We start from the raw sequence: 24,024 nt of genomic DNA on the forward strand, positions 1-24,024 counted from the left end.
TAGCCAAAACCAGCACACCCCTCTACGTGGTTGCCCTATCTGTTTGGACAGGCTACCTATCTTTTCTCTGGGGTTTCTTCTGTCCCTGATGGCATGTTGGGTGTTTTTTTTTTTTGTTGTGGTTCTTTTTTTCTCCCCTAGGTTGCTGAGTGTGGAGAAATGATAGGGAATCTTTTGTTTGCTCTCCGAAGCGATCACTTGTTTTAATTGGAAGAGGTTATGAGAAGTCAAATTTCTGTAATCACCACTGTTATGGTTATAGGGATGGACCCTTGGTAAACCTCAGAAAATGCTCTAAAATAATAATTTAAAGATCTGCCCTATTTACTAGCTGTCTTCTCAGCACAAAAGAAGTGCAGACTGCCCATTATGAGCAATTGTACAGCAGTTACTTGCACTTCTTGGGCAAGTAGTTAGGGGCAGGAAAATATGCTAGTAGGAGCCACATTTAGAAGGACCAGAAGGGGAGTTGTCCTTCGCAGAAGGATATTTGACCTGTTGATATCTGGGATGGTGAAGTCCTTGTTGAAGGTTTTTGTGATTGTTAAGAGTGTATGTAGATGTAGGAGGAGATGGGACAAGTTCTAGGAAGAGAAGTCCCTTGAGAATTCCTAAATACATCTGGCTGAGGGAGTAGTTAAGAGAAAAATAGCTACATCATCCTGAAAATAGCTATAGTATCCTGGCCACCAGTGGTTACCTACTGCTAGATTCAAATTGTACCTCTAGAGCCTGCTCTAATGTGACCTGCAGTCAGGGTCTTAACTCTTTGCGTGTGTCACTTATTTGTGATGTCAAAATAAGAAGCTGTCTAGCTGAAGAAAAGAAATTAAGAGGTCATAAAAAGATGCCATGTTTAATCTTCTCAATGCTCCACCCTACACTCACTGAAATAAAGGAAAACCCTGTCCCCCTTTCCCTTCCATTACCTTTGGCAAATATGATTTGGAGTTGTATTTTCATTTAGCAGAGGAAACCCTGCACCGACTTGAGAGGAGTGCAGGATATTTGTAAGGCAGAAGTTGTCAGCCCTCAGATATGCTTGAATTTCTACATCAGCCTGCCATGTTGAATCTGGGAGTGACAATTCAGCACAGCAAGAGATGCAGTGACATGTAAATGCATCACTGTAGTGCCCCAGGGAAATAACCAATTGCCAGCATCAAAGAGCAAGGAAAGATACCTAGTGACAGAAGAATGTAAACTAATAATTCATTCCCTTTATAGAGAATCCAAACATGCTATTTTATTAAGCTGATTTGAGATACCTTCATCTTGAGAAAAATTTACTTGTCTATGTGCATCTCATTCTACCAAATTGCTATTGCAAGTGTTGATATATCTTTGAATATCAGTCTGTGGTGATTTGTGAAGGACCCTACTAGTGTTTGGAGAATGAGGAGTTAGATATATCTTTTTTTTTTAATTTTATTTTTTATTTTTCATTAGTATTTGCATTGCAATCAGACTGTAGGAATCATAAATAAAAAATGTTGGAACTACTTAGTGACATTTTTCACAACTTCCTGTAGGACTAAGTTGAGTTTATTAAAAAAAAAAAAGTTTTATGTAATTATTTAAAGAAAGTTTGAGCCACACACACACATTAAAAAAAGAACTGAACTTGTTGTTCTTTAGATAAGGCAGGTGAACTCAGGTTTCAGAAACATTTGGTTCTTGTAAAAATAGCTTTTTATGGTTTCTTCTATCTTCCTGTCTGCTCTCTGGGTCTTCAGATGAGTCTCCTTCATATCTGAACTGCAGTGTGGAATAGTAAGAAAGTCTATATAAATAGCATTCATTTCAAGGTCCCATTTTATTGTTGCCAAATGGTATAAGAGGATGGTTTTGAAAGAAATTAAGTGTGTCACCTCAATCAAAGTCTTGAAATAAAGTCTATTTACATAACAGTTTTCTCATTGATTTCAGTTGGCTTTGTCTATGATTTTAAAGACTTTCAGACAGTAAATATTTAATCTGACATGTAGCTGCAATAATAAACTCTCCTTTTCTTGATATAAAAGTTTCTTTCTGTTAAGATTTTGATAGTTGTGATGACCACAAGTGAAGCAAATCTTTTGGGGAGACCATATTTTTTTATAAGACTGGTTGACATATGCAGAAAAAAATGACACATTCTTGAGCACAGAAGGCTTTTTTGAGAGTCATCAGCCTTCAGCAAATTACAGGTTAGAAACAGTTGTTCAGAGTTTAATTTATTACGTTATCTGGGTAGTCAAATTGAGTGAATAGGGCAGTTAGTACCTGCTGAGCAGAGGAGGATGTTTCAAGGCAGGAGGTGATAAGGCTGTTAGTCCCTGTAGGAGAGCAAGCAAGATGGTTAATTATTGTCATAGGAGTTAGTAGGGGTTAAAGAAAATGGGGGAGACTGTAATTTGCTGTAAAGCCAAGGCTTAAATGTCTTTTTTTTTTTAAGGTCTTATTCCAGTTGCTAGGGCCCTGGGAGCTGCTTGGTACTTGGCTGCCTGACATAACAGAAAGGTGCAAGATGACTCCGTCACAGTCAAGAGCCTGGAGCATGTGCAGTTCATACCAACCATTTAGGCTGGTGTTGTGCTATGATACACAGATGATTGGAACTGAAAAGAGGAAAATCTAATAAGAAAATTAATAAATAAAAAAAAAGCTGATAAGAATTGCTTTCTATGCACTTTTCTGTTTTAAGGTAGATGTGGCTCTGTTTTCATAATAATAATAATAATAATAATAATAATAATAATAATAAAACCTCCTTGCTGCTGTGTTTTGTTCCAGGTAATAAAACCTAATAAGCTGTAGATCAGTTTACCTTGAAGTGGAACAAAAATTGGGCTTGGATTGGTCTAATTTGCCAGTTTGATCTAAGACATCTATCATACTTCTGGCAAGGTGAATTTGAAAAGCTGGCTTCATTCCTGCTTGTTGTTCAAAGGAGGGAAAATATTAAATGGTCTGTATTTTTTTTGTGTTTCCTCCTGTGATCTTTTCTCCCCTTCCTGTCTCTCTGAGGTAAATGATATATGATTTTCCCAGATTAGCTCTATATTTGCTCCCATCTTTTGTCAGCAACTCTTAGCTATTGTACTATATAATGAAACAATAATGTACAGTTACTGTGCGCATAAAAATGGTAAAGTCCTTTGTTCCACTTCTGGCCAGTGACTTAGTCAGCTTAGGAGTCTGAGACAAAGAATATCCAGAAATGTCTATCCAAGCATCTCATCCCTGATTCTTTCACAGTCACAATATTTTCATTTTTTTCAAAGCTTGCTTTTTTGTTAAATGCTACTTTTTCCACATAGGAACACTATCTTAATGCAAACAACTTAAGTCAATGTGATAAACAATTAGCATTTTATCGACATACATGATACCTAGAGTGAGCGAAGATAGGGCAGTTCTCTATCACAGGGGTGACTATCACGAGGATATGTTAGTTTCAATGAAACTTAGATTAGGTAAGCTTTCAGATTTCCATAATGAAATTTTGCTCAGAGAAAGAGAAACCCACCTCAGTATAGGAGCTTCTCTTAAAGTATGAGCCCTTCTCTTGGGATGGACTAGTTGCTCACTCAGTGGACTAGTCCTAACTCAAGTAACACCATGTGTCTTGGTGCTCCCACATCCTGTTTGAAGACAGTTTGCACCAGTATGTCAGTAGGCTGGAGCTGGTATCTCACTTTGTTTTGGTTTTCATTCAGTGCTTAGCAATGTCTTGATTTGAGAATCACTTGAAATCTATGTGGGTGTCCTGACATCTGTTCTGCTTGAGACAGTCAATTTAAAAACAGGATTTGAAGGAACCTCCCCCATTCTTAAAATCCAGTTGCTCAGAGTTAAATGACAATCTTTCATCTTATCCTTTTAAAACTGCATAAGAGGTCACTTTTTTCCTCTGTTACTCTCTTTGCAAATTCGTCTGCAACCTCAGTCTCTTCACAGTCAGAAATAATTCTCCAATTTCCAAGCTGGAGATATTCTTGCCAGTTTACCCACGTTTGTATCTCATCCAGGCCTGGGATTTTAGTCCCCTTACCTGTCATATGAAATCTTCCTTTCTGATCCTCTGCAGAAAACAAGATATCCTTTTTATTGGATATTATCCATAGAGTGATTAATGAGGAAAGTAAGTGCCCATTTGATGCTCTAACCCACAGGTAGAATGAGAGCTCAGAAATACTCATTTATTGTTCTTCCTGCTCAAGCTGTGATCTTGGCCCGTATCCTTTGGTAGGCTAAATGTTGAGCATTTCAGTTCAGCTGTCAGTTTGAATAATTTCCCAAATATGTACTACTTTTGATTAGTATTCTGTGAGAGTGATGGGGATGTATAAGAAACTTGTCGCCAATTGCCCTGAGTGTGGTGTTGTAGCAGTCTTCCATCTTCATTCAACAGTACATAATACTACATGAAGAAAGGCCAGAAAAAACTGAAATGGTTCATTAAAGTTATACAGGTTTTAATGAAGCCCCACAGAAGTCACTGGACAGACTCCAGTCAGTTTTAGATGACGTTTATGGTTCAGAGGATCTTCTGTGTAATCCACTTCTATCCTCATCACTTAGCAACCGTGTTCTTCGGTTCTCTTTTTAATAGGAAAGACTCTGATTCTGCCTTAAAATGTTGTAATATCCTGTCACTTGTTCATTCAACATCTTGAATGAGAACACCTTTGCAACCGTACTCTTCCTGCAGAAATCTGTGTGCTCGCACTCTTGTCTTAAGACAAGTGTCATGGCAGCTGGTCAACAAATTGCAAATATCTCCATTGCATTTCTAGGTTCAGAAGGTTCTTCTTGTAAGAACAATAAGAATGCTTTTGGAAAGATTTCACTGCTTATTAGAGGAGTCATTAATCAGCCTGCAGATGATGGACTCGATGGAATTCTCAAATGCCACGTGATAACTGGAGTTTCCAGCAGCTGGGTAGAGCTGAGTGTCTCTATTTTCTCTAGGGATTAGACTCTTCTTATCCCATTTCCTAGCCAATGAGCTTTTACTTTTCAGTTAAACTGGGTTCAGTTATAAAATCAAGTGTCTGCCAGAAGTCTTGCATGTACCCTGGAGAGTTCCAGAACTGCTGCCAATTAAAGCAAAATGCTCCTGATCAGATGCAAGGGGGAGCTGTTTATTTTCTGACTTAGACCTGCTGGAATAATATGTTTAAGAATAACATTCAGGGCAAATTTAACAGTTTTTATAGTGGAAAACTATCCCACTTCAGTGGACAAACATTTTTCAAAATAACTGTTTTGTATTTTTTTTTCAAATTTTCATGCTATTGTCTCTAGGAAGGTAGGCAGCATTGGTCAGTGCAAGGATGTCAGCAGCTATTGTTTGTGTGTATTAACTACATCATCTGGTTTTGCTCTGGAATGCTGCTTTAAGGAGTTTTTTCCCTCCTAGATGAGTCAGTTGAACTGACTGATATTCCCATGGCATCAATTGGTTTATTTAACATTTTTTCCCAAATGTTCTGGCTAGTTTTTAGCTCTGACTAAAACTAGTTATTGCCCTTTATATCATGGAGATCTCAATTCTTGAATAAGAATAACAAAAAGTACCTTGTTAAAAGTCACACACACACCCCCACACACCCACACACCCTGCCCAAAAGGCAAACACGCCTCTCTTCTATCTCCCAAATGTACCTTTAGTCCAATATACACAGAATATCACAGCACTGCCTTTATGCATTCCCACCTGCTTGTTCTTATGTCAGGTGGGATCACATCTGCTCTGCTTCAGTGTAGTCAATGGAGAGGTTACAGAGCCTGAAGTCTCACCTGATTAAACATGGGAGGAGAAGCATAGGACCTGCCCATATGTCCCAGCATTGGCCATGGATTCAGTCAGCACTCTTTGCTGCTCCTGTCCTAGTACAAGACTTCCATGTGGATCCCAGATGGCATGAATTACTAGCTAGTCTGAATGACTAGAGAGTGTTGCTGAGTTTGTCAAGGGGTCACAGCAATCCATGAGTTTAGGACTTAGTTGCACATGCTGAGAACCTCATATCAAAAGTGGACAGAAATTTGACCTTATATTTAGGCCCATGCGTATGCATCAAGTATGCTTTGCTATGGTGCTGCAAACAGCTGAAAGCATATTGACTACACGAGGTCTTTACTGGCTTATTTTAAGGTTATCTGAAAGTTTGTTGTGCATTGCAAACATGTTTTTTCATCTTAACATTTTCCTTCTCCAGCACCATTAAGTCAGTTTAGGCATAGCTTGTTCTGCTGGTAGATAAAATCTGCAAAGAGCTTTGAGACAAAAATCCTATCCGAATGTTGCAAATCCTCCTCTACAGTCTTGAATTTTGTAACAGCCTCCCACTGCCAGTGAAGCAAATTAGATACTTGAGTGCAGACTCAGATAACTTTTGAACTTTTCTCCAAGCTCCAGTGTTACGTATGTATAAGATCTGTAAAATTCTTACTACTTTGTGGGGGGTTACTTGAATCACTCTAAATGTCTAAAATTTCAAAGAAAATTTGTCATTGGTATTTTAAATGTCCAAACCTTTAAAAAGCTCTAGAGAGAGTTAACCATATTTGTTTACATCAGTGCAGTTGGCTGTCTTTGTTTTGTGTAATTTGTCATGAATTTGATTGAAAATGGAGGTGGAAATATAACAGCAAAAAAAGCCTGTGGCTTATGCAGGCAAAGCCCAGCAAGTAGTAGAAAACATTAAAAGGTTGAAAGCAAATTCCTATTCTACTTCCCACCTGACTAATGTTCAAGTGAGTTTAGATAAGCTTTGGATTATATCTCAAAACGCATTCTAACATGATATACCAAGGATAACTTTTGCCATGGCTATATCTGGTATGTAGCATTCTGCACCTAACAGGGCAGGGAATACATAAATAGCTTGATATAGATATATATCTATCAAGGGTTGTTTCATCCAGTGATAACTTGGTCTCTTTCTGGCACTTTATTTCTGTTCAATTTTAAAATAAAGGCTAGAAAGGCATTTGAAAGTGAGAGGGAACAGTTCCATCAGCTGTCTGAGATTTCAGGGAGGAATTCCCCAAGCACTGTGCAACTTCCTACACATCCATCAAGTGCTGTTCATTATAATTATCCTGTTAGAGTGAGGTACCAGCTCTGATGAGAAGCAGTGCCATGGAGAAAGCCTTTTACTCGGATGTTTTTATCAGATTCCAGTTGGTATTTTACAAAGCAGTCTAGTTCAAAGCAAGCTGGCTGGAACAGTCTCCTGGTGTGGCTTTGAAAGACATGGCTCCTTAAATTTGTCCTGGCTTTATATATTGTTAAGGTTTTATTACATGGCTTGAATGACCTGGTTGGGTAATCTACAATGACTGAAAAAAACGGTGGAGTTGGTTCGTCTACAAACTACAGTGATACATGCTGGTGCAGATTCTGCTGACTGCTTTGAGTAAATGTGCTGCTCTTCTGGGCAAACAGCACCATTGATTTCAGGGCTGGATGACTGAGGTTATCAACTAAGTTTGGCCTTGAAATGGTGCTAGATTTCACCAGGCTTGCTGTGTATTTAACATTTTAATAATTCCTCAAAATGCCCTGTGGAAATCATGAGACCTAGAACTGGCCAGAAAATCTCACTATTGTTTCATCCCACTATAAATACTGTATTCAAGTGACTTTTTCTTTGAGTTTTCTTATGAATTTTGAAATAATTTCAGAAAAAGTATGTTTAATTATTTGTGTTATTATTATGAAGTGGACTTTTATTATTTGGAGTAGCACAGGGCTGTGTCACTCAGAGTAAAAGAAAACACAACCAGTAGTGCTACTGCAAGTTATATATTGAATATTTGAAATAAACCTAGGAAATTTGCCTCATCTTTCACCCCATGTAATAGATTCAAGTAGATGAGTAAGTTTTTACTTTTAATGTTATGTATGATTGGTGTAAATGAGCAAAAAATGCCATCATTAATGGCTGCATTTTGGCTTATATTTAGAATAAATCTAGTCTGTTTGGTTGGATCCTTGTGCACTGGAGGATGCTTTGTTTTTTCACTTGCAGCTTGCCTTGTTCACACCCCTGTAGTCCCATCAGTGCAGAGCCAACACAGGATATTTGTATCACATCCAGCAGCACATGAATGTTCAAGTGGACTTGCTAGTGCTTCAGTGTCAGTTCCTGAAGTCAACATAGATCCAAATGAGTTTGATTTTATTGACATAAAGCTAAATTTGAGCTTGAAATGGAAAGTGCTGGGAAAGACAGAGCAGATGTGGCTATGTGGAGATGGTCTGTCTGGGCTACCAAATGAGCCCTTCTGCACCCAGGCATGGTCTTGATTTGGGACATTTAGACATGTTTAGATCCTTCTCAGAATTGAGGGTTTGAGTTTTGGTTTCCCACCCACTCCCCTCCATTTGGAGTTAAAGTAAAATTTTGAAGTCAGATGTGTTTTTCCAGAATGGACAGATACATTTCTTAATGAGTTCCAAAGATTTGTGTCTGAATAACAATACCTATTTCAGCCCTGAGAGCCATTAGAAATCCAATGAGCCTATTTAACTATGGATGTTTTGGGAGGACTGGAAAAAAAAAATTGTCTTGTTGATTATGTTTGATTTTTATTATTTGCAGGGGAACGTGACCTTTTCCTGCTCAGAACCACAAATTGTTCCTATCACCTTTGTCAGTGCCAGTCGAAGCTACTTGCTACTACCCGGCACTCCTCAAATTGATGGTTTGTCAGTCAGCTTCCAGTTTCGAACATGGAATAAAGACGGCTTACTTCTGTTCACCGAATTGTCTGAAAATTCAGGACCTCTTTTGGTTTACCTTCATAGTGGGAGATTGACACTAATTATTCAGAAAGAGACGGAGAACCCAGTAGAAATCAGTGAAGGTACTTTAGTTTTGTTTGCTCTCATCTGTCCCCCTTTAAAAGATAAAGGTCTAACCCCACAGTATGAAAGGATGGTGAAATAAGGAAGCACTCAATCTTCTTTTCTCTTTTCAAATTTTCTCCTGCTTGCCAGTGGTAGAACCACTCTGTGCAGCTTGAGGTAGGTCTAAGCATGGAAAGTTGGCATCCTGAGATCTCCAGACTCAATGTACCTGACAGTTAGCTCAGCCTCTGTGTTCTTAAACAGTCACACTAAATTTTCTTCAGTCAGGTCACATGAAGACCTTCTTGTTTCCCATCCTCAGATTGTGCTGAAGTCAGCTGGGAGCTGCTGCACCATTCCCCAGCACAAGTTAAGGCAGCCTCAGATCTGATTTTCTTCTCTGACTGTAGCTTTACACTCTCCCTTTATGTTATGCTCAGAAGAGACTGACTGTGGGCTTCCTCTCCTCACACTCCCTCACTGGCCTCCTTAGCCAGTTTGCAGGTTGCTCTGTGCAGCTGGCAGGATGCAAGAGGGTGAAATGGTATTGCCTCTCTGACATAAAATTCCAGGGAAATTGCTTGTAAACACTTACCAGAACAGCTATGATTGGCTCCCAGAGACAACAGGGAAACAATTTCAGACTGTACAACAAGAGGCAGGACCAGAGTGGCCCAGCTGCTGTCCCAGTGTGACCTATATAAGCCATGCTGGCATCTCAAACGTTTCATGTTCTGTCCTTAGCCCAAGGCCTCTGCACATCCCTTGCTGCTATGCAGCCACGCTCATGGGAGATTGAGAAATTCATTTTCTGTGTAGGTTGAATACCCAGTTTCCAAAGGTCGATGAGTAATGCTGATGGAACTCAGATGGAACTAAATAATAATAATAATATTTTCTAAAAGAGCAGCTGTTTAAAAATATGTAATATTAAAATATTCCCAGTACAGACTAAAAGAGGGCAGATATGTCTATTAAAAGAAGCAGACATAAAATGACAGAGCTGTCAAAGCAGAGCTGTTCCATATATGTGTTTCATCCCCCTTTATGATAGAAAATGAGGCAGCCCTGCATCTAATCCTTATTCATGTAGATTGCTACAACCTTAGCTTGTTGTAACTGAATGCTGAAAACTGAGTTTCCAGCCTTTATTGCACTCCTAATTAAATTGTTGACAAAGCTGAGGCAATGTCAATATTTCGTTGGGTGTATTTGTTTTTATGTAGTTCTGAAATCATGAACCTGAGCCCAGCCTTTGGTGCTATCCAAAACGTTGCTAAACTGCCTACTTACACATGGAAAATATGCAGAAATTGCAAATGCCATGTTCTGCAGATGTCAGGTACTCACAATGAACTCATGCTTGCTCAAGAATGGACCTATTTTTGCCCTAAATGGGGCCTATTGTGTTTTGACATCTTTTCAAACTTCAGCAACATATTTCACTTCAAAATGGACTTGTTCTAGGTGAAAAATCATCCATTTTTTCTGGGAAGCCAGCCTCTTATTCTACGGAAATTGTGCATGTGTTAACAACCATTGCTGTGGAAATTGTCTCATTTTCAAATTCATGATGAAATGGCTTTTCATATGCATAACACCCACAATTTTTTTTCTTTTGTTTTGAACTGTTCTCACACCTCTTTGTATCACTAAGTGCTTGTTTGTTTCTTCTGAAAGCTACATTAACGAAAAATCTTCGATTAGGGAGGGGGGTAAATACTAGCTGTCTGCAGCTGGTCTTGGTGACTCCAGCCTGACGGTAGTGTGTTTTGAGCTGTAATTAGGTTACTTTTGATCTGCACCAGTGTGTGTGAGCTCAGAAGCTTGCCCACTGATTTTCATGGCTGTCAGAATAGAGGATGTGGAGTTTCTTTGTAGCTGTGTGGTGCTGTTTCGAGAGCCATGAGATGCAACACTGATTTTCAGAATAAGGAAACAGAGAGGTTATTTCCCACTTTGCACAAGTGTCTAGAAGAGAAAGAGGCTACTCAGTACCATAATCTCTTGTGTACCTTCATAAATTCCTGGTCAGAGTAGTAATCCCAGCTCTCACAAGATCCATGTCAAAATCCAATATACAAAGGCTTCAGTACGTCCATCAAAAAGACTGTGTGTTAACTTAGTGCTGAAGGGTTTTAAGGAACACAAATCCTACTGGTACCTGCTGGAGTTTGTCAGGTTTCATACTGGAGCCTGAGACAGGGTATGACCATCTCACTGAATCTAATCCTCTGCAATCTCAGGCATGCGTTTAGTACCAGAAGCTCAACAGAGATCTTCTCTGCACTCTCCTGTGAGCTATAATCATTTTCCAACAGACCAAAAATAAGACATAAACACCCACAAAATGGTAATAATGCCAGAAAGTCGAAGGGCCGGCCCTCCTAGCTTGCTGAGTTACTGCAGTACCAGAAACAGGTTAGATTAAAATGTGAGATGAGCTACTTAAATACTCTCAAAAGCTTTCTCTTTCCTGGGCCTTTCCTTCTATACCAGTTTGTTTCCAGAGGTAATGAGTTCTTTTCAGCTGCCAGTTCTCCCTGTTTTGGGCTCAGCTGCATATTTGTGGTCACAAGTTGGAAGCAAAAGGAGGTTTGAAGAAAGTTGTCTCCTTCACCTCTTTTTTCACTCTTCGTACTTGTTTTTTGCCAGGCACCAATCTCCACGATGGGCTTTGGCATTCTGTTAACATCAATGCCAGAAGACATCGCATTACCCTGACGCTGGATAACAATGCTGCCACTGCTAGCCATGCAACCACTGTCTCAAGGATCTACTCTGGCAACAGCTACTATTTTGGAGGTAGGTTCTTTCAGACAGATGCAGGACAGGTTTTTATGATGCATATCCTCAGGTGCTCACCATTGATGTCTCCCCAGGTGCACTCTGTTTGCGGCTAGGAACAAATGTTGTAATAACTGATTTTAGACCCTCTATTGAGTTGCAGCGCATACAGCACTGTTGGAAGATCAAAGCATCTTGGTCAACCCTGACAGAGAGAGAATGAACAGAAGTGCTAACACAGATATAAAAGTGGATTACTGGTAGTGGTAGCCAACAGGTATATACATCTAGCTGGCAAAACATGCAAAAGCTACATAGCTGTATCAGCCACAAGTGTTTTTTCTAGTTAAAGGGCCTGAGGACTATTAGTATTATTAACATTCCTGTACATATCACTGTCCTGGTCAGCCTCAGTGACTTTAGACTTCAGAGCTTAATTGACATATGGCTCAGATTTACAAAGGTACTGTGCTCTCATCGTAAGTTTAGCACAATTTTGAAAATGGAAAGAAGAGTCTTGAAAAATACTACCTTCTGCTTTTTGGAGTGGAAGCATTAATTTAGATAAAGGAACTGTCATCAACTGTCTTTTTATTTAATAAATTTCTGTGTAGTGTTTACTGCAGTAAGGCTCTGATCTTGATGAACCCTCTGGATACTAAGCACTAAGTGAGGATGCGCAGGAGGCTTTGGATCTCACAGCTGGCTAAATACTGAGAAAGCTCAGATACAAATGGTTTTCTTGCTTGCTGTTCACAGGATTTCATCCTTTTACTCTGTGGATTGCCTCAGCAGCAGAATTTAACCCAGAATGATTTTACAATTTGCACAGTTTTTTATGGAAGTCAGTTGCTATCAACTGTGGAGTTTAAAGAAGATGGAAAAAACCACATTTGATTTTGCTTAGCTCATGTGAAAACCACATACTCTGATGTTTCCAGTGACTGCTCTCTCTTTTTTTTCTCTTAAAAAAAAAAAAAAATCCTTACTGAAGGATTTATAACACAGAAAGTTGCATAGCACAAAGAATGAAAACGCCTGGAATAATGAGCCTCCAAGTTCTTGCATCAGGAAATCCCAGCAGAAATAGATGAACATTCCCACATTCTTCTCTGCCTCTTCTCTTTCCCACAGGGTGCCCTGACAATTTCACCGATTCCCAATGTTTAAATCCCATTACTGCTTTTCAAGGCTGTATGAGGCTCATCTTTATTGATAACCAGCCCAAGGACCTCATTTTAGTTCAGCAAGGCTCCCTGGGGAATTTTAGTGATTTACACATTGATCTGTGTGGCATCAAAGACAGGTAATTATTGTTTCCTTTTTCTTGTATTTGTTCTTTTTTCATCCTAGTGGTTTATAAATACAGCTTGCATTAAGTGAAAGTTCTAATCTGCCAACATTACGGATATTAGACATAATAGAGCTACTAATAGAAAATATTACAGCAAAGATAGGAGGACTGGAGGGGAGATGGTTTCAATTACATGAGGCTCTCTTCACATTGACTTGTAGGAAATAGAGTATGCAAATTCAATCAAACTACAGATTGGTGAAAGGATTAAATTTTATGCATAAACAACATTTGATTGCTTTGAAGTTCTAGAAGAGAATGAAAGAGAAGGAAAAATTATTTGATTCATCAGAACATGTCATCCCCTTAATATACTAGCTGGTTTTGCTTAAGTAGATCATTTACAATTTTTCTTGTTAGCCATTACAGCACAGTACGTTTATAATGAAGATATGGTACACCTCATGCGACATACTGCCCATTCAGTAGGACAATATAATGATGAAATGTTTGTGTCTACCAGAGACACATTCTAGTTTAAACACTGATCTGAATCCCTCCTAAGCTAGAACCTGACAGGAAACCCAGATTTTCTCATGAAGAGTAGAGAGAAAATAAGCAACTAATTTTTTTGAAGTATTTCATAATTTCTCCTTTACTTCCTATGGATTTTTAGTGTCTAAATATTTCTGAATTATTTCTGCAAATGTTACTTTGAAGTTAGTACATGGAATAATAGGCTCTGATTTTGGCTTTTTTTTAATCTAGCTGAGTTCTGAAGAATGGAAATGGAACTGCTGGAAATTTCATGTGCTTCAGACAGTTAAGGCAGCAGTAAAGATATTTTGGAAAAGTGTTTGGCGCTTAAGCATGTAATGTATTTTTTTCAGACATGTTGCTTAGAGAGGTGGAACTGAAGGCCGATCTCCATTATTTCTTACTGTAGCAGGGATCAGCCTGCTGGAGCTGCAATCTTTTCAAAAGTGGGCAAAACCTGTGTTATGTGAGACCTTTGTGCTCATCTTTGTATGTTTGTATTTGTTAACTTGCATGGAGAAAATACTGACTCTGCTGATAAAACCTGTTTCCATGTTTAACAATGACAGAATTCAGAGGGTTATGAATTTCACACTTGCTGTGCCTGAAATGGTAGATGGAATTGATAAGATGCGGCTGATTTAATGAAAGGAAGAAAAATGTAAACTTTCCTGAGAATTAAGAGAAATAAAGTATTTTGCTGTTTTCTTGGAAAACCAGATTCTTTAAGATTGAGTGGACCATTCAAAGGCAACTTTTATATTTGTATATTGAAACAGAAGAGAACTCTTTTGTTACGATGCAGAGGTGCTGTGAGAGGTCTCCAGTGCCTCCACTGTCACCAAGTCCAGGCTACAATGTAAATCTGTGATATTACTGCAAGTGTCTTCCTCATCTTCAGTATCCCAAGGATGACAAACATCAGTCTGTGATCATACCATAAAACTATTCAGGGCAATTATCCAAACATAATAAGAATGGTGGCGCTTTACATAATCATTGTCTTGAATATATCACACGTAAACAAAAGTTTTATATGTGATCTACCGAAGATTAAAGCACTCTCTTCCAATGCAGTTCTCTGGACAGCCTAAATTTATGTGTCTGTATTATCTGATCTAGGTAGATCTGCAGTAGACATGATCTATAGTAGTTATGATCACATAGTAGATGTGATCTACCTAGATCATATAGTAGATATGATCACAAAACCAAGGCAGATTTAAAAAAAGGAAAAAAAGGATTTGATTTACAATTGGCAAAAGTGGTGTATAGCTAGATTTGGTGTATCAGTGGAGGTGCCCTGAAGGGGAATAGAGAAGCTTGCAGTGTGGGAAAGTGTTGGGCTGAAGTTCAGAAATTCCCCTCGTCATGGAAGGGCGCGAGCCTCACTGGCACTGTGGAGATTGCAGCTTTCTCATTCAGTGAAACACCCAGCACACTTTTCCTGTCTGTTAATTCCAATAACTGAGCTGAATCTGTTTTACAGGGAAGAAGGAAGGATTTTTTTGGGTTTTGGGGGTTTTTTTTCGGTTTGGTTTTTTTGGGGGGGGTTTTTTGTCCAAATCATATTACACATTTTACACATCTGGGACACAATCTTGAAAGAGGTTAAATTTACAGAACTGATTTCAGGAAGTGACAACAGTTGTTCAAAAATTCACAGGATGAAGTACTGCTGGTGCACTACTGAAGTCAAGAGGGGTCATAGCAGCAAGGGACAGTTGGAAAGAGGGATGAAAGTCAAAGAAAGTAAATAAAAAAAATACAGACAAGACACTAAATCTTTTGTGTTATTTTGCCAACACAATGGATCCTAAGCCAGTGGATGATCTGGGGAAAGACTGAACAAGAAAGTATTTGTGGAATGTGTTCCTCCTAACCATTTTTGAAAATTTTAGGTTCTGCAAGCCTATATTATGGCATAATTGGTTACAACAAAATATAGACGGAAAGTTTGGGAGAACAGGAGATTTGAATTAAAATCTAAAGACTGTATTGCTATCTAGTCTGCACGGTGTACCCTTGAGTATGTTTTCAAATCTTGTTCAAATTGGTTCATTGCACAAAATGTCTGACACTTCCAGTTGCTGTAATTCAACTAGTCATTGTAGTTCAGCTAGTGTTCTGTATTGCAGCAGCTCTGGTCTATAGGAAAGTTGGGGTCTGGCTCCAGGCATGCAGTATCCAGCTGCTCATTCTCTCTATATAAGGAGTGTTAAAACTCTGTAAAAGCATCTCCTCCGAGAAATGCGATCTCCCCTTTCTTAATTATAAGATTTATTGCTGTGTGCACTGTAAAGCACGTGTTTTTGTAATTTTAAAGCATGTGGGAACAGTGTAGCTTAATTAACATGTAAATGGGACATTTGTCTTAGTTATCTAAGCAAAAAACCTCTTTTGAGGACTATGCCTCTATTTAGAAAGCAGTTTATTTGTTAAGAGGCTTGTAGGCCAAGCTCATTCAGACCTGGGCTCTGAAAGCAGTCGTTAGGCAGTTCACTGCAACTTGTACCTACTCTTAAAAAGAGAATTAATGACTTTGTTTTGAAAGATGATAAACTGGGACTACTATTGATGCCAGCAGTATGTTTTTGAGAGAGAAACTAGTTGTGTAAGCATATTATAAGCACCCCATCCCACACACACCCTCTGGGAGTCCCTGTATAAAGTGATGAGCCTCCATTAATTTAAATGGAGCCATGTGAGGGACTAAGCCTTAATAACATCTCTCATCTCTAGTATTTGAAGTATATGGGTGCTCGGGTGAACTTGGCCTGAACACTTTCTGCCTCCCTGTATTTGTTATTTCCATCCTTCAGTAACTGTTTCTCAGGAAATAAATGCCCTGTTACTAGCTGAGCTATAGATAGTACACACAAAAAATGGCAATGTCGTTAGAAATATACAGAGTTTTGCCTACTTTCCATTTGGTGGTTGGGGAGACAGTGCCAGGTGAAGATGCTTTTGGAGACACAAGTGAACTTGACCCTGTTGCAGACCCTGCTTTGAGCAGGGGGCTTTTGCTAGAGACCTCCAGAGACTCCTTGCAGCCTTAGTGATCCTGTGAATGAGGCCACCCAGTAGCTGTTCTGGTTCTGGCTGAGTGGACAGTTCAGGATGTATCTGTGAAAGCTGGGATTAGCAGATAACACAGAAAACTCATGTCTTCTGTGCTTTCAGTAGGACGTTAAAAGTCTGTACAGTCTGGAGTTGAACACAGCAATATGGACTGTCCTGGTGATAGAAGAAGGCTAGTTAGCACCATCTCCTGCTAAGAGACTGCTTGTTTCTAGCCCTCAGCTGCAGTGCCAGCATCACTAATGTTCCTACTTTTGCATTTCAAGTTGTCTCTGATTTGCCATCCCCTTGTGCGGTACCTACATGTTGTCCTTTGGTGACGCATCCTGTGCAAGGAGGGGCGTCCCCAATCTGTTCATATTAGAGCTGTGTCTACTCCACAAGCCCTGCAAAGTAGTGCCATATCCCCTCTTCACCTCCTTCAAGAAAAAGCTGTTCCTGCAAACTGTTCTCAATGCTTTGTGGAACAGGGAAATAGAATCTGTAGGAGGAAATAATTTTTCCTGTAACAATGCATTTGTAGGATTCTTGGCATTATCCCCACTGCCTGCCCACAGTTAATCCAGCTAACTATTTTTTTTCTTTTGTTCTTAGTATGTGTATTTGCTGTGGTTGTCCAAATACACAGATTGCTCAGTCTTTTCTGAGGACGTTGCAAAGTGTAGTGCTTACACTGCTCCTGTTATGAAGTGTTAGAGGTCATGGCTGCCTGCAATGCATTTATCCCTATTCCAATGAGAGGTAAAGAAAAAATGAGACAATATCCTACTAAGCCATAGAGGTCTCCTCCATATTTAATGGAATTGGATTTAATTTTATCTCTCTTTGTTGTTGCTTTTTCAGGATTTCTGCTTGGTTAGGAATGCAGGTACACATCAGGGGTTGTTTGCTTTACACTCAATTAGTAAGTCAGAAAATATAGTTTCCTACAGCATGCTGGCATTTTCCCTCTATGGCATGGTACAGAGCAGAAAGTAACAAGGCAGAGATGTCTGGAAGTGAAAGTGCCATGAAGTCTTTGAATTCAGAGACTTTAAGTGTATGGCCAGGCTCCCCATCCTTCACCTGCAGGTAGTGTTAAGGGCTTAACAGATACAAGCTGGAAAGACTTTCCTAAGTAGTTCTGGTTTAGAGAAAAAGAGGGGAAGGAGCAACACCTTCCACACATTTTTCACTTTCCTGATTTGCTTTTTGCTTCTAAAAATTCATTATTCATTTTTACAACTGCAGGATCAAGGTCTGTGACCGTAGGATTTATTGTCCTGTTTTTTTCTTGGGATTTCTTCTTTGCAGATTCCATGATGTCTAGAATGATGTTTCAGCTCAGGCTGTGGATTTTATTTTGATGAACAGTAACTTGATTCCCTTCTACTTATCTCTCTTTTTTCATGAGATCCTGTGACTTCTTGGATTTGAGGTGTCTGCCCCTCTTTCAGTGTGGTCAGAATGAGAGTGAGAAGTTTGTAAGCTGTTAGAAGGAGGTGGGGACTAAGGCTCTGGATAACTATGGGAACATCTTCCCCTTAGTAAATCAAACTAACAACTGTGTATTGATCCCTTTATAACCTCTATTTCAATTGCTAAAAGATGAAACACAAATCCAGTTAGATGTATTCACTGACCTCAGCCTTGGCCTGACCAGCCCTTTCCAAGAAGTACATCCTCTCTGGGCCACACAGAGGTGGTGCTGTGTGCAGCTCTGACTATCAGAGTCTGTCATTCAGACCTCACAGCTGCTTCTAAAACTGACACTCTGTTCTTTTGTGTGCCACAAATTGTTCTTTACAAGGGGAGATTAAATAAGCTAGGACTCTTCAGCCTGGAGAAGGGAGAGCTAGGCAGGGTTGCGTGATGAGGAGCAGCATGAAGGAAGTGAATAATAAAGAAGAATTTGCTGTTTCTCACCAATTCACAGCATCAAATTGGATGTTGTTAGATGCTGTAGAGGTCAAATATAAAGGAAAAAGCCAGTAAGGCGTACATGAATCCATAAGCCACAGATTGCTGGAAGCTGGCAAAGTGTTCAGTGGGATACTCTTAAACTTATTTCATCAGCATCTTTGCTGTGACACTGTCAGAGTAAGGAAATTGGAGGAGAGGCACTGTTTATCTGAAGTGAAGTCTGGAGGGAGGTGATAGTTTTAGGACTATGAATGCGAAGTTCCTTACTGTTTTAAAAACATCTTTTTCATTGCAGGCAGCACTTTGTGCCTCTCTTGTTCAAAACCAAAATATATTTTGTCATAGCTGTGCTAATCTCAAAATATGTTGGAATCTGACTGTGAATTTTGCTAAGTACTAATTCTTTCTGCGCTGTGTTTTCTCTTCCTACGTGGCAGTGGAATAGTGGGGGTGTGGGTCTGACTGTGTGTGGGCAAACAATGGAAGGCATAGCCTGGGGGAAATTCAGGCAGCCTCTCATTTAAAAATAAATGAAATGGGTAGGAAAACAAATATGCAGATGCTGAGAACTTGGCCACATTGTTGAGAATCTCTGGGATTTCCTGTTCAGCAATTGGCTGGAATGCCAGATTTTGGGACTAGAAATACTAGCTTCAGTCCTGAAGCTGAGTTGGTTGTTTGCTGTAGTTGGCATCCTGTTCAGAGAATAGATGCAGGAATGTGGGCTCAAGAGATACTGCAGCTCAAAAGTTGCCATGGATATTAGGAAAAAGTGCCAGAAAATCATTAAACGTCAGTCCAGAAACACTGTGGATTTCCAGCCCTTCATCATACGGCACAGATGCTCCCTTTGGGCTGAGCAAGGCTGTCTGCTCTTACAGCAGATGGACCCCTTGGAATACAGCAGCAAGGGCTGCGGTGTTGCCTGCAGTCTGAAGGCATGGATTGATTAATCTTATCTACTTCTTGCATGTAGTGGGACAAACTGCTTTGCACTGTTAGTCACAGAGAAGAAAATTCCATTTCCAGGAGTTATTGCACTCCGTGTGTGCACAAAAAGGTAAGATCTGGTGTGGTTTCCCCTATCAGCCCGTCCAAACTCTGTAAAGAGAAGTGCTTAGGAGGCATTGCAGTTGGGATAGCTTGGGCAAAACAACTGTCGTAAGGGGAAAACTGGCCTTGTTTTCTTCTGACTTGACACCTTTCATGGAAATAGTCTCCTTTGCCCCTCAAGATGATGCTAGACAAACGGTTGCTTCCACTAGGCTTTTGAGGCACGTTCTTAGATGTGTCACATCCTTAACAATGACATTGGTTACATTAATGCTCTTGAACTCCTCAACCCCCATCACAAAGCATGTGGTATTTAAGTTGGCCAGTGACAGAGAAAACTCTGTTAAGGAGCTTGAAATTTCATGTGAATCTGTTATTTCTGTGAGGGCTGAAATAGCTTGAAACCATTGTCTTTTTGGTAGCAAAGTTTACCTGGACAGAGGTAGGACTAAGACAGATGCAGAAGCACAGTGTACACCCGTTGTTATGTTGTCGTAAGTTTTATATGCTATTTGTGCTTGTGTATAAGAGACTAGGTAGTCTTGGGATTAAGAAGGCCATTTACACGTTCAACCTGTCGTTATCCATAAATGAACTATGAGGGTAGTCAGAGACTGCTTTCCTTTAGGCTCAGATTCGTATGAATGCATAGATAAATGCATGCATTGCTCTCCCTGTCTACAACTGCTAGGGTACTTTAATCTGATTGCTGCAGTTTGTGTTGATTTTGCGCTGATGAAGCTTTGACTGGGTTGTCCTATTTTTACTTGGCTGGCACCCTGCCCTCGCTATAGCAAATACTGACAGTACTTGTCAAGGACAACACTGGGAACTTCAGTTCCCTTAAGTGACCTGGGGGAGGGGGGAAGAAAAAAAAAAATATTAACGTTGAATCCACCTTGGCAGATGGATGGATCGTGCATCTGGAAGCACATCCTGGGAATTCCAGAGATCTGCAATGAGGAACGCAAACCTGACCTCAGATATTTTCTTATGAATCCTGGCAATGTTTCATCTCTATAGCATCAGCAGGCAGACACAAGTACACACTGATATTGCTGTCCTTATTAAACCAAGATTCATCTGCATATTCCAATTCTCCTAGCAAATACAAATGGAGAGAACAGCATGTGGTATACATAATAATCACTGTCATGGGATTGGCGTTAACAGCTTACCTCATCAGGGAGAAGCATACTGAGTTGATTCATGAGTTTGCTTCCCTGTACTACTTGAGTTACAGAGTACAAATAGCATCCTTAGTCTCTATCCTTTTATCCCTACCCATGTTTTATCTGTGAAAATTCTTCATAACATTTGCTAAATAAATTAGCTTAAAGTGTTCTTTTTGCTTGCTAGAGTTGACCTTTGAAATTCTGCTTTATACCTATTTCCTTTGTAGTTTCCATTAGATTTTACTATCAATTTTTACTTGTAAGAAATAATAATTTTTTACTTTTTCCTCCTTTTCTTTTAGTACTGAACTTAACATTGCTTCATGTGTTGTACTGTCAAAATGGGCCTTTGGGAAATTAATTACTATTGCAGGTGAAGGGTGTTAGGATAAATCCAATGAAAGCACAGTCTCTTTTTGCATTTCCCAAATCTCCTCTAAGACTTAATGTATGCCCTGCAGCAGAAGCCAAACTTTATATGATTTCCATCCCCCTTCCCCCCCGAAGTTGGACATGCAAATGAGAAAATATCCTGGCTAATTATGCCCAGTGAGTTTTAATTTTATTTATTACAGTCCCAGGCTGGGATTGAAAAAGCAAACACTTAATATTGCATTCACCCCCACATAAATACCTGCAGTGCATTGCAGAAGGAATTAAAAGAAAAAAAAACCAAAACAGACAATTTGGCATCCATTCTTTTCATTCTCTCTAGTATTGCTATTTTCAGTACATAATGTCTTTTCTGCAGAAATGACAAATATTTTATATTTGTTGTGGTTTAACCCCAGCTGGTGATGAGTCCCACACAGCCACTCGCTCACTCCCCCGCCTGGTGGGATGGGGGAGAGAATCGGAAGAGTAAAAGTGAGAAAACTCATGGGTTGAGATAATAGTTTTATAACTGAAATAAAATAAAATAAAATAAAAATGAAATAAAACAAAATAAAACAATAATAATAATAATAATAATAGAATATACAAAGCAAATGATGCATGGTGCAATTGCTCACCACCCACTGACTGATGCCCAGCCAGTCCCTGAGCAAGGGCCCCCCAGCCAGCTTTCCCCTAATTAATATACTGAGTGTTACATCATCATGTGGTATGGAATATCCTTTTGGCCAGTTTGGTCAGCTGTCCTGGCTGTGCCCCCTCCCAGCTTCTTGTGCATGTCCAGCCTTCTCAGACAGTAGAGCACAAGAAGCTGAAAAGTCCTTGATTTAGTGTAAGCACTACTTAGCAACAACTAAAACATCCATGTGTTATCAACATTATTCTAATACTAAATCCAAAACACAGCACTATACAGCTACTAGGAAGAAAATGAGCTCTATCCCAGCCAAACCAGGACAATATTCCAGGTTATTTTCTCTGTCCTCTTAAATTTTTCATTCTGGGGTTGATGTTTTGGGTTGGATGGGTTGGATGTTTTTAGACCACACTTTTTGAATTTGGATGGTGATCAAAACTGGGACCAGCTGAAGACATAAGATGGGATGTCATCTGTCCTCTTTTAAAACATATCTGGGTTTTGGGTAAATCCCAAAGTAGATTTGAATATTGCCTGCCTATATAGAATCATAGAATGCTTTGGGTTGGAAGGGACCTTTAGAGGTCATCTAGCCCAACCCCCCTGCAGTGAGCAGGGACAGCTTTAACCAGATCAGGGTGCTCAGAGCCACATCCAACCTGACCTTGAATGTTGCCAGGGATGGGGCCTCTACCACCTCTCTGGGCAACCTGTTCCAGTGCTTCACCACCATCATTGTAAAAAATTTCTTTCTTATGTCTAGTCTAAATCTATTCTTCTTGAATTTAAATCCATTACTCCTTGTCCTGTCACAACAGGCCTTGCTAAAAAGATTCTCCCCATCCTTCCTGTAGGCCCCCTTTAAGTACTGAAAGGCTGCAATAAGGTCTCCCCACAGCCTCCTCTTCTCCAGGCTGAACAACCCCAACTCTCTCAGCCTGCCCTCGTAGGAGAGGTGCTCCAGCCCTCGGATCATTTTTGTGGCCCTCCTCTGGACCCATTCCAACAGGTCCATGTCCTTCTTGTGCTGATGTCTGTCATCAGCCAAAAAAAAAAGCATTTAAACTGCACATCTTCAGATGCTAGAATTCTGGATCTTTTTCTAGAATTGTTCCATTAAATGCTACATACAGGAGGGGCTGTACTGGTTGGTTGTAAGGATCTGATTATCCAGGTTGTAGTTCCTCTGGTCTTTTGTGTCACCTTAAAAAGAGCACTTCAGTCTTGTGAGTGATTATTTCCCCCCTCACATTTTGTCTCTTTTGCCCATTTAAAATGTAGGCTCCAATGGATATATTTACAAATAGCACAGGGCACACTGAAGCTTCAGGTGTCCTTTCAGCTTCTATTTTAATGAAATAAATTGTGGACAGGTTTTCAAAAAGTTTCCCTTTCTTATGATTGTGTTGGTAGTTTGTAAAACATGGTCAATTTGCTTTGTGTTTATGCAGCAAAAATTACAATATTGTTAGACATGCCTCTTTTTCATCAAATTGTTCTTGAAGAATTTATCTTTTTCCTCTTTCTCTGTACTAAAACCAGAGAAAAACACTGGAAATAATGATGTGGAAATGGAAAGGGGAAAATATCCCAAATCCAAACTGTTACATGGCGAGGAAGGAAATGGTGAAAAAGGTATCTTAATGACTTAATCCATTGTAAAGATGAATATACAGTGGGAAAATAGTATTAGAAATAGAGGAATACATGATGTTCTGTGAGAGCGAAGAACCCCTTGGGTCCTTCCCAAAAGTATGCACCTGCATCACAAATTAGACATGCTAACTAATGTAATTAAACCACTGCAGGTAGCGAATTTTTGGAGTGTGGAAATCCCCTCAATGTCACCCAAGTTGGAAGGGCAGGATGCAGAAAAACTGAGCAAGATTTGAAAAATCCAAACCCACAAACACGCAAAACCTGGGTATTGGAATTAAAATCCCCACAGTTCTGAAGATCACCCCACATTTTCTCATCCCTATTCTAATGTTTAAACTTAGCCAGATAATACAGGTAATGACAGAACTTCTCTCCCTGACAGCTTAAGGGCTGACTGACAATGAAGTGTAATGAAACCATGTAGAAGAATTCCCTGCTCTTGGACTGGTATATGAGCTTTGCACTGTCAGATGAGCTCAGTCTGCAGTAGTTATAAAACAAAAATATGTTTGTACAAAGCAAAGTCTGTAAAAACAGGCAATCACACTGGAGGATGCTACCTCTGAAGAAGGGGGAGTTTTCTGTCCTTTGTCTCACTTTAATGTGAATGAAAGTGAGTGTTCAGATGATTTGGATAATGCCAGGAGTCAGTTTT

General features: G+C 39.6%; 1 protein-coding gene across 1 annotated transcript in view; it reads left to right on the forward strand.

Annotated features, from left to right (window-relative positions):
* CNTNAP5 (contactin associated protein family member 5) overlaps window positions 1-24,024 on the forward strand; it is a 227,120-nt gene that overhangs the window by 86,348 nt on the left and 116,748 nt on the right. Inside the window, exons 8-10 of the mRNA XM_075710407.1 lie at window positions 8,601-8,865; window positions 11,504-11,653; window positions 12,770-12,941. Coding sequence (XP_075566522.1) covers window positions 8,601-8,865; window positions 11,504-11,653; window positions 12,770-12,941 — 587 coding nt within the window. The remainder of the gene's footprint in view (window positions 1-8,600; window positions 8,866-11,503; window positions 11,654-12,769; window positions 12,942-24,024) is intronic.

This window comes from Pelecanus crispus, chromosome 5 (assembly GCF_030463565.1).
Source record: "Pelecanus crispus isolate bPelCri1 chromosome 5, bPelCri1.pri, whole genome shotgun sequence".
Taxonomy (NCBI): domain Eukaryota; kingdom Metazoa; phylum Chordata; class Aves; order Pelecaniformes; family Pelecanidae; genus Pelecanus; species Pelecanus crispus.